Source organism: Cryptomeria japonica, chromosome 6 (genome assembly GCF_030272615.1).
Source record: "Cryptomeria japonica chromosome 6, Sugi_1.0, whole genome shotgun sequence".
NCBI lineage: Eukaryota > Viridiplantae > Streptophyta > Pinopsida > Cupressales > Cupressaceae > Cryptomeria > Cryptomeria japonica.
In genome coordinates this window covers 118,552,894-118,569,092 of record NC_081410.1, presented here as the reverse complement: position 1 = coordinate 118,569,092, position 16,199 = coordinate 118,552,894, and the positions used below count along the sequence as shown (strand labels likewise).

The 16,199-nt window shown below is 41.1% G+C and overlaps 1 protein-coding gene across 2 annotated transcripts; it reads left to right on the top strand.

The window, feature by feature from the left end:
* The first annotated feature begins 14,208 nt into the window (after positions 1–14,208).
* On the top strand, positions 14,209–15,594 carry LOC131074825 (uncharacterized). 2 transcript variants are annotated; one of them, XM_058011539.2, is made up of 2 exons: positions 14,209–14,324; positions 14,498–15,594. In XM_058011539.2, exon 2 carries the CDS (start codon positions 14,866–14,868, stop codon positions 15,283–15,285), a length of 420 nt encoding a protein of 139 aa, XP_057867522.1. In that variant the 5' UTR covers positions 14,209–14,324; positions 14,498–14,865; the 3' UTR covers positions 15,286–15,594. The 2 variants fall into 2 exon arrangements, with proteins under 2 accessions (XP_057867522.1, XP_057867521.1); XM_058011538.2 differs by having other exon boundaries at positions 14,283–14,396.
* The last annotated feature ends 605 nt before the right edge of the window (positions 15,595–16,199 follow it).

The window sequence follows — 16,199 nt, the reverse complement described above, 5'->3', positions numbered from 1 at the left end:
TCCAATCCAAACCCTCTCCTGCAGCTCGGCCAATCTCTCCATCGCAGTATCTCTCTCCCGCAGCACCATCGTCAGCTCTGACTCACGTGCAAATAGCTGCACATCCCTAGCTGCTACCTCCTCCTCTAATCTCTCTATCTGGGTCTGCAAATAAACTATCATATGATCCCGCAGATCTCCAATAGCTCCCTCTCCCGTGTCCATCGCTGCCTCACCTGTATCACCCTCTCTAATAGGTCCCTCACCTGTATCACCCTCTCCCAAAGGTCCCTCCCCTGCACCACCCTCTCCAGCAATCCCCACTCCTCTATCCATCGGGATCTCTCTCTCCATCCCCCTCCCACTCAGCTGCACTCCTCCCTGCATCAAAGGTCCTTGTGATATCTTAAGAGGTAGTCCACCTCTCCCTCTCCGCTGCCTCGGCATCCCCAACCCACCTCCTCCTCCCCCACCTCCTCCTCCGCCACCTCCATCTCCTCCTCCTCCTCCCCCACCTCCTCCTCTGCCACCTCCATTTCCTCCTCCTCCTCCCCCACCTCCTCCTCCTCCTCCTCCTCCTCCTCCTCGACCTCTTGCTCTCTGTCCTCGTCCCCATCCCCTCTCATCCTCAAAAGCTGGGATCGGCTCTGTCAGGTCTGATATCCATTGGATCGGGTGTGCCGCTCGGTACTGTGTATACTCCGCTGTCACCCCTGCATCAACGACCCTCGGTCGTAGGTCCCATGGCCTCGCATGCAGTGTCTAAAACTCTGCCAGTGCCTGATCATACGGTAGCACTGGACCCCATGCATACCGCTCCCGAATCACCCGTGCATACTCTCCAGATCCACTAGGCAGTCCTTGCTGCCGTCCGAACTGCCTCATCACTCGTCCAAGCACCTGTCTCTCCACATGATATGAGGTCCTCCCAATGAGGAATCAGGTCATGAACACATACGGTAGTGCCTCTGCATCATCCTCCCATGGCTCACACTCCAAGTATGGCCGCCATATCACTGCATCTAAGTCATCCAATGCCCGCCGCCACCACTCTAACTTCCCCAAGTGGGGCTGACTCATCATGCCACTGTACATAAACATGTATGGCTGGTCCACGGCTCGGAATCTGAGACTCACTGGTCGAGTCACTGGTAGGTGCTCCCATGCCCAAACATGTAGTAGCGTCATGCCCATCGCTAGAGAACCCCTCCCTCGGTACACTACCTCGTGGAGCTCCTGATACATGTGCGCCAACACGTACGACCCCCATGCAAATCGGGTCCCCTCGGTCATCATCATCTCTATCACCTATCCCTATCCCACTGCCAATCCATGTGACCACCTGTCTGGACACAGAAGTCCTCCCACAATCCTTGACAACACTACTGGAAAGGGCTCATATAGTGCCGCTATATCCTCCCATGCGATCGATCCATCGTCAATATATACATCATCATCAAAAATCCTCTGACATGAAAGCGTCCCCCAGGATCTATCATATGTGACTAGCTCCCCTCGAATCGAAATCCAAAGGATGCGCCACACGTCCTCCAAGGTCACAGTCATCTCTCCCTGTGCCAAATGAAAGGTGCATGTCTCACTGTGCCACCGCTCTGCCAATGCTGTAATCAAACCGTGATTCATACGAATCACGGGCATGTGCATCACCTCGTACAAACCAGTCGCAACAATGCAGTCTATCTCAGTCTGAGTCAATCGGTCCCGTAACTCCTGTGTCGTCGGATGATGCTCACGTAACTGCAACACGCGCAGATCCTCCTGCACATAGACATTCATCAATCACCATCAGTTGTTTTGTTTTCAAACTTTCTTAAGTTTAAACCTAGACTATCATCAGATACTTTGATCAAGTATCTTCGGGTCTCAACAGGTAAGCAATCATGGCCACCTAGACTTCAACAGACATTTATCCTAACAAATGACCTAAGTCTCATTAGGCTGCTATGGTTCAAAACAACTCCCACTTCACCTCACCATCCATCAATCATTGGCATCGGGAGATTTTCTTCATTCAAACTGGGGCATCTCTTTATCCTAAGGCAAAAGCGCTATTTTACCCACAAAAGCGCTAGTTTTACACAATAGCGCTACTAAACTAACAAAAACGCTCAAAAAGCTATACAAAAGCGCTACAACTCCAAACGTGCTAAACCAGCTATACAACAACGCTCTTTAACATCAATAGCGCTCAATTCAGCCCCCAATAGCACTACTTAGTCAATAGCGCTAAAACTTGCATACGGTAGCGCTAATTCAAAACAAAAGCACTTAAACAAGAGCACAATAGCGCCATTGCGGCACAATAGCGTTAGTTTATGGAGCAAAAGCGCCAAAACCAGAGTTTCAGCGCTCTTGCTCCGACTTGACTTGGACTCGGCTAAAAACCTATCAAAAATGCATGAAAATTGAGTTTTCGAATTTGCATACCGCTGGTCCGTAGTCCTCTGGGCGCTGGAACCGTCGGGCTCGCTCGAATCTGTGCTCGGTAATCAGAATCGGCATCGTAGCTACTCCTTGCTCCTCCAAATGTCACTATCAGAGCTCTCGTTTTCAACTGGTCGCGGTCACAAATGATCCTATTTTCACCCCTTTCACCCCATTTATACCCCTCGTCGTCCTCGTAACTTCTCCCCTGCTCATCGCCGTGGTCCCTGTGAACTTCCCGAGCCCCCCATTTCTCCATGTTTCCCTCGTTTTCTTCTATTTTTCACCCGTATGCCTAACTTCTTCTCTTCTACCACCCTGCCAATTTTCGTTCTTTTTCGAGAGATCGCCCAATTTTTCAAAATTTTTCGGCCCATCTCTCGAGGGGGCATACCACCCATTAAATTCACATTTTAATGGGGCATTTCTTCACACCTATTTTTCTTTCTTTGAAACGACGCGATAAACCGCACCGTCTCAAAGAGGGGCAAATGTAGTCACACAAATCTGTCCAGCTTAGTTAAATAAATAAACGCTATTTATTTGATTAAAAATCCACTAGCCATCAGTTAATTAAATAAATATTTAATTAATTCATCCCCAAACATTCTTCTATTAATTAAATAAATTGTTCAATTTATTTTAATTAATTCATTAAACCAAATACAAATCATTAAATAAATAAAATCTATTTATTTAAATAAATCCCCCTATTCCTCTTTTAAATAAATTAAATAAAACATTTATTTAAATCATTATCCCCACCCCACTTGCATTTTCCTACAAATGCAACTTGGACACATTTTGAAATAAATGAATTTTTATTTTAAATAAAATCCTATTTTCCCTCACCCACCAAATCCACTTGCAAAATCTAATCCCCTTCTAGATTCTTCTAACCCCTTCCTAATTAGTCTAATCCATTCCCTAAATATTGTCACATTCCTAAGCAAAGGGAAGTCACTTCTCAAAATCCTCAAAAGTCTTGGATAACCATTAAAGGTTTTCAACCTTCAACCACTTAAATCCTCAAAGTCTTTGATAGCCATTAAAGGCTTCCAACTTTCAACCACTTAATCCCCAAAGTCTCCAATAACCATTAATGGTTAACTCAAACCCTCCCACATGGTTAAAACATTTGTTTTGACTCAACCTCTACCCAACCCAAAGGTCTCATCAAGCATTTAATGCTTTGACCATGATTATCTCTTAATCATTTGCACAAAGGTTTATCCTTGCATTAACTCCTAATCCAGTGGGTAATCCTAATTTAGACTTGACCCTTAGCCTTTAGATAACCATGAGGTCTTCTCAGGCCTTTAATGCCTCCAACCTCTTCTCTCAATCCAATCCTATGTTGACACTTGTCACCATTTTATTGGTGCCAATTGTGCACATGGATCCCCAACTTTCAAGCTTGACCCTTGATTAAACCTTTCAATCATGGCCATCCATTGCTCCATTTTTCCTATAAATAGAGCCCATTCCTTCATAATCCAGATCCTGAAAACTTGTATGCATTTAGGCTATAGACATTTTTAGAGAGCATTTAGCATAAGCAATCTAAGATCTTATCATTTTGGTTAAAATATATCATGTTAGCATCAATAGCATAGTATTTAGCTTTTCATTCCACATTTAGAGCTATACTACAATCTCAATCCTCCATAAGCATCCATAGTGCAAAAAGCTGCTGTGAGCTACACTATTTTGGAACTTGGAAATGAGAGGAACAAGGGAGAAAGAGCTAAGGCCATGCTAAGAGGCAGTTGGAGATACCTCATAATCTTTGTTTCGTTTATTAGATACATTAGCATGCTTTTAGTGTCTCTCTTGGTATGCCTTCATAGATTAGTTTTTGATTGACTAACACTAACGCTTTTTGTGTCTTTGGTGTTGTTTATCATTTGCTAACCTTGTGCCATTTTGCAGGGCATCAACTTCATTGTGTCCATCCCATCGTTCCAGTCTGCAAAGGGCGATGGTGGTTATCTTGCAGACTTCCCTAAACCTCTCTCGAAGGTGAGAACATCAGGCGTCCCATTCGCCTTTGAATTCATAGCAGGCATTCCGTTCCGCGGAACAAATGTTTCGACGCCCTTTCTTTTTCCTGTCCGTGCTCTTCCCATTGCCATCCCTGCAAACAATGGCAAAAAGAAGTATTAGTAGACAGGTGGGCAAGACAACATGAAAAATGCAGGAAACAATAGTTTATGCCAACGCGAAACGAACAACTATCTGTTGCATTTTTTGCATAAATAACATCATGCACAATACAAAAGTTAACGTGTTCACTAAAGTTGACATGTTCACTAAACTGGGCACTTGGGTGGCAGGTTACCTGCCAATTGGGAATCCATGTTTTGGGAAGATAACTCCATCAGTCACCACTCCTTGTCCTGCATCCAACTTATTACACATCTGCCATGAAACTATAACAAAAGTCTGGTGTATTTTAATTGATTTTTTTTTTGTTATTTTTTTGTTGTTAATTCATTTCAGATTCAGTGTTCAAAAACAAACAATAACAATGGTATATGGAACTGTCGTAAGCTACAGTGGAAAGAGCACATGGTTCACAATTTCAATCAAACATTTCACTTGATCTGTATACGTAAAAGAGTTGCAGGAACCCTATTGCTATGCAATAACAAAACCTATGCATATGTAATATGTAAGAGACCTTGAACAAAACTTGAACAATAAACAACTATCATCGACTTTATTGTACCATTCACTATCATTATTAAAAATGTTGCACACCAAAGACAAGTTTTTGAAGTTATTAAAGGGTAGTTGATGGTGCAAGATCACCATGAAACAGTCCAACAAATCAAGACTTTACAGCTATGTTGCTTAAAAGAGCAGGAAAGGTTGAAAATAAAGTACAATTCATTTAAAACGTAAACAATAATTGAGAGGGTTTAAGCTATGGTAAGGTAAAATCCATCTCAATATAACATCTCCAAATCCCATCTAAATAGTCTATCAAGACTAATCTTCCACCATAGTATCTCGCTCTAAATATTAGGAAAGAGGAACAACAACTATCATTGAAAAATATTATCGCCTCTGCTGTCTGGATTGCGCAATGGAGTTGATAGCATCGTAAAATGCTTTATGCTTCTTCTCATTCTTATGCAACTCGGGAGGGGTGATGCCAAGTGATCGTAGCCTCTGACTTACCCATCTCATCACAGGGTTGCATTTAACATCCTCTTTTTGTGGCTGGACACTTTCGCCAACTTTATCCTACCACATACAAATGACATCATACGAGTGCTGCCTATTTCATTCCATTAGAATAAGATAAACGATGGAATGAGAAGACGGAGGAAGGGATCTTGTCATCTTTGAAACTTACCATGGGTGGGGAAAAGACCAGGTCTTCAATAGGCCACACTGCCCACAAATTTAGGGAATTCGACAAGACATCGACGAAAGGACCTGGACAAGGCAGCTGGGCATTTTCATCAAAGACTTTGATGATGCAAACTTTAGCACAATGTTGTGGGACTGGAATAGTATGACACATTACACCCTTCCCCAGGTCATCAACAATGCCTTCCCCAACCATTGCCCCATCCACTAGTAGGTGGACTTCAACTCGAATACAACGTGAGCATCATCATTGGTGCACTCTTCTTTGTCTTCCACGGTTGCCTGCATCAGTAACAAGTGGACGCAGTCGCTTAAATAAATTTTTTTATACATGTCCATCAAACATAGGCAAATCAATTCATGGCAATGCAATACAACAGTACCGGAATAGCTGTCTCTCCCAGCCTGTTTCCCCCTTCGCGGTCATGGTCTGCATTTATACATCCATCATCATTTCCCCTAGACTCTTTCTCAATGCTTTCTTCTATCGGATTATGCTGCAAAATGTGACACATTATATAGGAGTGTAAGTACACATTAAACCCATACGCCTACGAACACTACTGGACCAAGGCTGATGAATTTTACACGACTAAGGCAATAACGAGAACACAGATAATGGACACAAACCACAACATCATAAAAAATGCTCTCTAGTATAACACTGCCTCTCACCGCCTGTTATCCAAAATAAGAGCCCAATACCTGTTCATCTCCGCTCTTATCCTCCAATGTCTGCCCCAATTGAGTAGACTCCTCTGCAATCTTCTTGCCACTGCATGCACTCAATTTTCCATTCAACATCTCCTTCAGCTTCTCCCCTGAAATATACTTCTGAAGTTTCTCGTCCAATACTGTGGTCAATTGCATACAAAAAGAGTTACTCTATAGTATAACACGCCATGTGATGATATAGCAATACATGTCATGCACAATGGCACCACATTACCTGGTCATCTTTGCACCTATCATCCAACCTCTGCCCCAGTTTAGGAGACTGCTCTGCAATCGTCTCGCCACTGCATGCACTCAGTTTTTCAATCGTCATCTCCTTCACCTTCTTCCTCCTAACAAACATCCGATATTTTGGACTTGGTTTTAGGGAACACTACACACGGTGTCATCAAGCAACTGCATTGACTATTCTTTGCTCCTATCGTCCATCATCTGCCCCAACTCAGGAGACTGCTCCATAATCTTCTCGCCACTGCATGCACCCAATTTTTCATTTGACGTCTCCTTCAGCTTCTTTGACGAAACGAACTTATACCTAACAGACAACTGAGGTTTTCAACTTAATTTTTTGGGCACACTGCGTTCTGTGTCATCCAATACCATGGGACAGTCCATGCTCCCTCCACGGACCCCATCACAATCAACCTATAATGACATGGACGAAATAGTCAACATACTACACAGTGGAGTGCAAATCATACCATGCAATGGAAACACACATATGGACAAGCCAACATACAGTCACCTTTGATGACAAACGTGTCGCCTCATCTGAAGTCAGAGTTGTTTTTTCTGTGACATTCTTCTTTTCTTGCTTCCTCGACGAATCACATGCAGGCTCATTGACTGGCACGTTTGTTTCAGGATGTGAAGTCCGCCTTGTTTTTTCCGCAACATTCTTCTTTTTTTGCTTCCCTGACAAAACAGGTGCACCCTCATTTGTTTCGGGATCTGAAGTCGGCCTTGTTTTTTCCACAACATTCTTCTTTTTTTGCTTCCCCAATGAAATAGATGCAACCTCATTCACTGACACATTTGTTTTGCAATTAGCCTTCGATGCCAGAACCTCCTCACCATGGCCTGCACTATCACTTAAAATCTGGGCACCAGGATAGGATAGGTCAATAAGTCATTCTTCACATGTTTAAAGGAATTTAGTAAACTGCAAAACAATACGATCACTAAAAATAACCTCTGTTGCAATATTCTTTCTTTCCAGTAACTCTAAAACCTTCTTCCTTCTTGCCTCCCTAACCGGACTGCTGTCGTACACTCACATTGCTTCCTTTATCTCTTCCTTCCCTTTGGTAGGAAGCTCATCATGTGTTTTCTTGCCATATTTCATGCACACCCGATCAGTGACACATTTTTTTTGCATACTGTGTCGTACACCCATTTGGTATTTGATATTAGATTCCCTCTTTTTCAAGTGCATCAACGATTTCTTCGTATGATCCACATTGCGTTGTTCACTACCACACGATTGACGACTGCGTCGTGCAGTCCCCAAAAATGGAAGTTGATGTTCTTTGGCTCTATGCATATTAAGCCTCCCCAGATCCCAAAACCGACGACCTCCATTTTCAAAACAATAACAGAAGAGAAAAAAGTAGTGCAACTTGCCATTAATATGTTCTCTTTTGTGATCAACCTGTTGATGCGCACAACCAACAGAGACAAACAGTCACATTCAATTTTGCACTAATCAAGCATTATAAAGATAATCCAATATATAATGACTAATAGTGGGCCTCCTTGTTACTCGCCCCTCCTCCTTGTTCCTGTTCGTGAACGCTAACAGAATCATGTTGTCATTCAGTCTCCTGCTCGATGCTCACCTCATGCTCGCTACCAACATCCCCTTTTTCACTCTCACCGCCTGGAGCATTAGTATACTCGCCCTCATCTACATTTCCAATGGCCTCATCTTCCTCACCTGCACAACCACTATCATAATATTGTTCAATAAAATAACACACATCATCGATGCATTTTATGCCCATGTATATATCTACATTTCCACTTATAAATCCCAACTTCCAACAACCATGCCATGCAATGATGAAAAAAAAATATAATGCAATCATAAATAATTACCAGTGTGGTTGTGCAGTCACTAAGAAGTCGACTTGACAATGGGTTCAAAATTGGAGACCCGATTCGTGACTCATTCAGATTTGAATCCCCAAGTAGTCCCTGACTTGAAGGCCCATCTCCCGACTCTTTCAAATTTGGATCCCCAACTAGTCCCGCATTTGAAAGCCCAACTCCCGACTCTTTCAGATTTGAATCCTCGACTAATCCTGGATGTGAAAGTCCAACTCTTGAATCTTTCAGATTTGAATCCCCAACTTGTCGCGCATCTAAAAGCCCAACTCTTGACTCTTTGAGATTTGAATCCTCAACTAGTCTTGGATGCGAAAGCCCAGCTCTTGAATCTTTCAGATTTGAATCTCCAACTGGTCGCGCATCTGAAAGCCCAACTCCCAACTCTTTCGGATTTGAATCCTCAACTACTCCCAAATGTGAAAGCCCAACTCCTGAATCTTTCAGATATGAATGCCAAACTGGTCCCGCATATGAAAGCCCAACTCTCTCCTAGGTATACAAATTGGTTCTCCAGTCACAAGCATTAAACAGTGACAACACCAAGCAATACTACATGTTGCATAATCCATTAAAACTACTTAGCTTACAGGCAGGCCGGTGTCACATGTCACTAGGTAGCGAACATGGCCAACTCCCAGGAGATCATCTGCCTTTAGCTCCAGTAACCCATAATCAAGATCAACAGTTTCCCTTAACCTTTTTCGCAATGCAATTGACATGATTGAACTGAAAATAAATAAATAATGCAATTCATATTCTTCACACTATCAATAACACCACACATTCACCACAAATGACACAACCAACACACGACTGGTTATTCCCACATTGCAATACAAAGTCAGCATGTCGCTATGTTATGTACAACCCAGCTAACGGTTTAGCCATAAACTATCCATGACATTCCGCTATAGAACATATTTCGTTGCAATTGCAATGAAATAATGACTATGATCCATTGCCAACGCTGTTAAAAAGGCTTCCTGTGTTCTCCCCATCCAAAATATAACACAAAAACTAGACTTTGTTAAGGATTGATAAAGAAGGATGCAAAACACGCTTAACACATCGACTGCATCTGTTGTGGCTCCAAAACATACCTTTCCTACATCATGTTAGCGACAAGTTAGTCAATCGCAGCCGCTAATTGCAAAATCGATGGTGTAAAACGAGTGTGCAACAATCAAGATGGTCAATCTATGTCAAAGAATACACAGGGATTCATTATCATTAACAAAGTCTTTGATGATAATTAATGGGTACAAAGACCTCCAATTCATTATTCCAAAGACACATGTCTTTTGAAATGAGTATCTATTCTAAAGCTTCCATCTCTTTGTTGATATGGGAATATTATTATTTATTCAAAACTTAGTCTTAAGTTACGAAAAGAAAAAAAAAACACTGTGAAGTATAGACACGTGAGGAGTTCGTCATGCCAACCAGAGACATCTGAAACAAAACCCCAAATAACATTTCAAATCGGAGTTGGATCATCGAACACATGTACTTCTCAAACATCACGAACATCAATAATCTAGATATACAAATACACTGGGATGAACATAAACACTCTCATGCAAATCAACAAAATATATACAAATTTATAACACATAGTTTGCAAGAATCAGGATTTCTGGTTCATATATTCAACATTGGTTTCATGACTCGAAGATCCATAAATAACAATTGTATTGCATTCAGGTTGGAAAATTATATCTTATTGTCTAATATGGTGCATCTATAGCATATAATATAAGGCATCAACCAATTGCATTGTTCATTTTCATCATTATCAAATTCAGTAAAAGTAAGGACATTAATATTACATGATCAAGAACTGAAATTTATACATACATTTGTATCGCATAAAAAAATTATATACAACAAACTACATATATATAACAAGCTCCTTTCAAAAAGTTGCACAAGCCCAAAGATTATTAATAAGGGGACAAATGTTACAGTGCAAGTAGTATTAAAGAAGGGAGAGAGAGCAACAACCTAGGATTGTCTAGATGTTTGCCAGGGGACTGCTCAATAGTCTTTGAAAATCAACAACCTGTATGGATAACTAATGTTAGTGGTAGTCTACATTGGGAAGTAAATGCATTTCAAAAGACATAAAAGGAACCTACATGTTCATATATGAAAATGCAGTTTAACATTCAATATAAACTACCACTAAGTAATTTATATCACCTAAATTATATGTGTCAATTTGCCATAGTGCCAGAGCTGTCTATATCAACCACCTATTTTCGTACTATTGTTATACGCTCAAGGACAGACGCCTCTATTCTGACTCGAAATCAACGCTATGGTCCGACTAACATGCAGCTTAGTCACACGTTTTACACTATATTTTACATTCAATGACTGCAATTGAATAACATGTCACTAACACGCAGTAGCATTTGTCTATTCTCAAGCCTTGTTATTGACTAACTCCAACTCCAATTGTAAATTGCATCGCATGTTAGCCTTTGGCTTTACTTCTATTAGCTGCATCAAATCACAAACCGTACATGAACAATGGTCCAAGAGGTTGTGTCTATTCTGGCTCCAAAATAGACAAATTGTACAGACTAACAATGCCGTGTTAAACAAAAGCAACCATCAAATGCAAAACCTACGATTAAAAACCTGCCACAAACATGGGGTGTTAGTCCCCCCATACTGTTTTTTGCAGCCACAATAGAGGCGTCCTGCTGCGAGAGTAACTTGAGTTTCGTGCTAGTCTTTTCTCTGACAAACATACCAAGTTTTGCAGCTCGCGACCTCTTCTTCCTGTCGGGATGCCGTCCGAACGTGATTCCTTCATTCGCAAGCTTTTAATGTGCGTGTTATGCATAATAAACCGACGGTAACCACGAAGCTTCCCCCTCCATCCTCCGACATGTCCACATAAATTTGCATGGGCCCCAAGGAGTGAAACCGAGAACTCGACAACAACTCCACATCACATACCATGGGTCCTAGCGCCACGACAAGTTGGCATGGTATGCATGTCTTGAAAATGTATGTCGATGCATGTCGTTGGTACAATAGGTTCGCTGTCGAGCCACAATACACATAGCCTCCCACATATATTTGCATATATATATTTATTCTGTAGTTTTCGAGTGAGATTAGGTGCTTCCAACTTGTGTCAGATATGTCTATTCTGGCTTCAAAATGAGATTGTACCAATGACATGAATTGACATACATGAGATGCGTCTATTCTGGCTCCAAAAAGGACCTATCGTACCATTGACATGCATCAACATACATGTCTGAGAATAAATATATATGCAAATATAAGTGGCATGCACCTAATAGCTACATGAAAGAGAAAGTGAGGTAAAATGTTCTGTTTCAAATTGAGGTTCTTTTACATGGTCTTGACCTCGTTTACATGTTATGGTTTGCCTTTTGATGCAAACAAACTCCTCAAAATCAGGTTGTTGACTGGTTGATGCAACCATTCCTTGATTGTGCGTGACCTGCTCTTGTTTAGGAGTTGATCTATTGTTTGTTGACAATTAGGAGTTGATCTGCTATTTGTTTGACGATAGCAAACATGGTGCCTTTTTAATCTACCTAACATGGAAAAAGTAAGACTAATGCGTGAACGAAAACATTATTATTGAAGGGCTCTTTGTTGAAGCAGCTTGCGTCTATTCTGGCTCATTGTTGAAGGGGGGTTTATGGGACTGCAGTTTTCTGTGTCGTGTTGCGGCTTGGGGTATGTTGAAATCCGCCTCTATAACTCGTATTTTTCCTGTTCCAGTTTGGATTTTGTTTAAAATCATCAGGGTTTGCATTGTTTGTTTGCGTTTCTTGTTTGCCTCTATATGTAGCCAGAATAACTTCAGCCTATGTCGAATATTTGCCTGTTTTGGAGCCAGAATAGACGCATACCGTCGCGTTAGGGTTAGAGACCGCTAGGGTTAGGTTTTCTTTTTTTTATCTAATGAGCACCTGAGAATAATGGAAACAAAGCATAATATTTCCATAGTTTCTTTTATCTATGTTTTATTATGTCATTTTCCTCTTTATTGCAGAGGACGTGTGTGTGTGTGTGTGTGTGTGTGTGTGTGTATTGCTTCATATTGACATATATATATACTAGCACACGACAAACTGCAAACAAACAATGCAAACCCTGAAGGTTTACAACAAAATCCCAAAAATTAGCCCTCAACAATGAGCCATCAACAATCAAGCCTTCAAAAATCAGACGCCCTTCAACAATGATCCAAAATATACGCAACCTACCAAACCCATATATATATATATATATATATATATATATATGAATATGAAACAATATACACACAAACACACACACGCCGACGGTTGTTTATTTTTTTTTGGCTTTTAATGTGCATGTATAAGAACGAGCATTTCATCTTTAACAACTCTGCTCACTATGGAAAACCGACACATATAATTATGGAAATATACATACCTTTAAAATCTTGTATATCTTCTTCACTTCGCCAAACCACAAATAGGGAACCTTGGTATCTTGACACGACCATGCTGCAAAATGATGCCTAATTTTCACAGATAGATCACAAAATGACACAACAAATAATTTTTTTTTATTGAATATCTTAGGGTTTCAAATTACTGCAGCTGCCTAAGCCTCCACCCAAATCGTTGTACTCTCGACACCTCCCGAGGCCACACTCACAACCACCTTTGCAATACAAAAATGATATAAAAAATTACAATCGAAAACACAAGGTTGACGAAGGAATCATAAAACTATCGTTATCTGTTAGTGTTTGAATTTACCGATGCCACCATAACCCTACACAATAATCTTCAATCGTACCACCCCCCCTGTGCGAGCCCTACGATACCTCCTCCCTGCACATGAAAAAACCCGCGTGTTAATAGGCGATAATAATATACCAAGACAACTCGCGTTATGCATGCGGTCGACTTTTGTCCTCCCCTTCGGAGCCACATATATTTTGACAATGCATACCTATAACTACAATTGAAGCACAACTCCTTCGCTCAGTGATTCAACCGAGGACATTGTCATGCCACGATCGACATGAATTTACATCGTCAAATATTTTGTTTCGCCTCCACCACTGCCTTCTGCATGCAGCTCCCGGACGAAATATATTTTCAATTTTCGCGAAATCGAGTTTTCATTCAAAATTAAAAAAAAAATTAATTGAAAACTGTGCCCATAACACGTGACTGCCGATGTTAGTCGACTCGTGGACGCAATAAAGCAGGTTACCCAAAAAATGGCCGCGTGGCCATTAAAAAAAAATAAAATAAAAACTGGAGGTCATCGAAAATGTAAACCGCCTGGTTGGCGATATGTTAACCGCCTCGCCCAATGTAACCATTGCATCGCGTTGACAACGACCAAGAAAATGTTAACCGCGAGCAAGCTTTTTCGTCAAATGCAAACCGGCAACATCATTCACGTCATTGTCACCGCAAATTCTCCATGTCATCTGTGGGTCCCAGGAATGTCGCTCTCATGAACTTGTCGTACTTGAATGGTATGCCTTAGCATCATATAGAGGCAATGCCATTTTGGACCCAGAATAGCTACAACCTCCTTGACTCTTATCAGCCTATTTAACAAGTACAACCCTAGTGATGAAGCACTTGTGCTCTTGAAAGAAAGGTCACAAGTTCAAATCTCTTAAGAAGGTAATGTATGTACGGTAGTCCCATATTGTCTGGTTTGCAGCGCAATTAGATGCCTCCAGCAAGAAGTGGGAGGTAGTCCCATATTACCTCGTTTGTAACGAATGTCTCCAGCAAGTAGTCCAGTATTGCTGTAGTCTCATGTCGCTCTAACTCATTTGTAAACCCATATGCAGATTGCTGGTATCAAGATCCTTTCCTTTCCTAACAACGCCCGAGACTCTGTGGAGGATTTAGGTAACACCAGAAGATCAAACACAGCGGCAAGTGCGAGACTCTGTGGAGGATTTAGGTAACACCAGAAGATCAAACACAGCGGCAAGTGCGAGTAAGTCGAGACTCGAGGGGAACATCCATAATACTAAAGCGTGTACCTAGGTTATTGTTTTATTCCCAGGTATATCGTGTATGAAAAGGAGGGCATTCATGCATGATTAGCATGATGATCATATATGAACTTGAGGAAGCTGAACTCTCAAAAGGGTATTTTTAGATCTGAATCTGTAAGTACAGCTGAGTTCTTGTTTTGTGGGTATACCCCAAAATGGGTGTGGAAGCAATGATAGCAGTCGGGATAGTCTGGGGTACCACGAATGCATTGATCAAGAGGGGTACCCTCATCTCTGAACAGCACAAAAACGAGAGACGGAAGAAATCCTTACCACTTTCCAATGAGGGCTCGAGATTTGATTGGTTAGTCAACTACATTGAAGAGTGGGTAAGTCTTCTCTGTGTGTGGCAATACTCTATTCCATTCATAATCAATTTGTCAGCCTCAGCTGGATTCTTTCTCATATTGGGGGATAGCCCAATCTCCTTAGCAGTGCCTGTAACCAATGCAGTCACTTTTGCAGCAACTGCTGTAGCAGGATTAGCCCTCGGTGAGACCATGCATCTTCTGCACACTCTCCTGGGTCTGCTGCTTACTTTATCTGGTGTTTGGTTATGTATCACTTCCTCATAGGTAATTTCTGTTTGTTTTAAGTGGTTTATAGTTACTTTTTTTTGGGTTGGCTTCATGAAACATTGAGCATGTATGAGAGCATGCGAAAGAAGGAACGGGAATTTAGAGATGCACAAATGCCTGCATATTTCTCTCATTTGTTGCTCATTTGTGTCATAATGTTGATTTAGGGCATAGAAATCTCTCGTGCCCAAATCATTGATATGATTCCTTTCTGTTGCCTCTCATTCATATTACATTGTCAGTGTGATTTGTGATCAAAGATCTCTGTTTTCGTATAGCTTATTGAATGTATGTGACTAGTTGCTACGAGGTGTGTTATGTGTGGTATGGTTACTTTTTAATCTATTTGATGCTTCAAGAATCACATTCTGAGGGGGGTTGCACTGCACGGTATGTTCATTAGTGGGCTTAGGATTTTTTCAGAATGAATTTAGTTCTTAGTTTCTAGTTTGCTTTGTTCATAGACATTTTAGAAACCCTCGCTTGACCTATTGAACTATACTCTGTCTTCAATCATATTATTTTTGGTAAAACTAGATGAACGCTAATAATAATTTCAATTTGTAATAAAACAGAATTCTGATTCTTGCGTGGTTACTCTAGTGGATGTAAAATCTTCTGTCAGGCTTTTCCCAGAAGCATTTTTCTGCTGGTTATTTTAGTTTATTCCTGATTTATATTTTGTCATAAAAGCCCACATTGATTATCTTATGAAGGTCCCTCACATTCTGGGAAGAGTATTGGAATAGGAAAATAGTAATAGGATTATGATTTCCCTTAAGATAGGGTGGGGGTGCATTTCCTTGGAAGAATATTGGAATGGGAAAATAGTATGATTGGATTCCCCTTAATATAGGGTAAGTTGTATTCCTATGGTATATTAGAGAAAGAACGTAAGTTTGGTTCTTTTA

What these genes read in the sequence shown, in the direction of transcription:
- LOC131074825 (XM_058011539.2), top strand. Translation starts at nt 14,866, where the DNA reads ATGGGTGTGGAAGCAATGATAGCAGTCGGGATAGTCTGGGGTACCACG.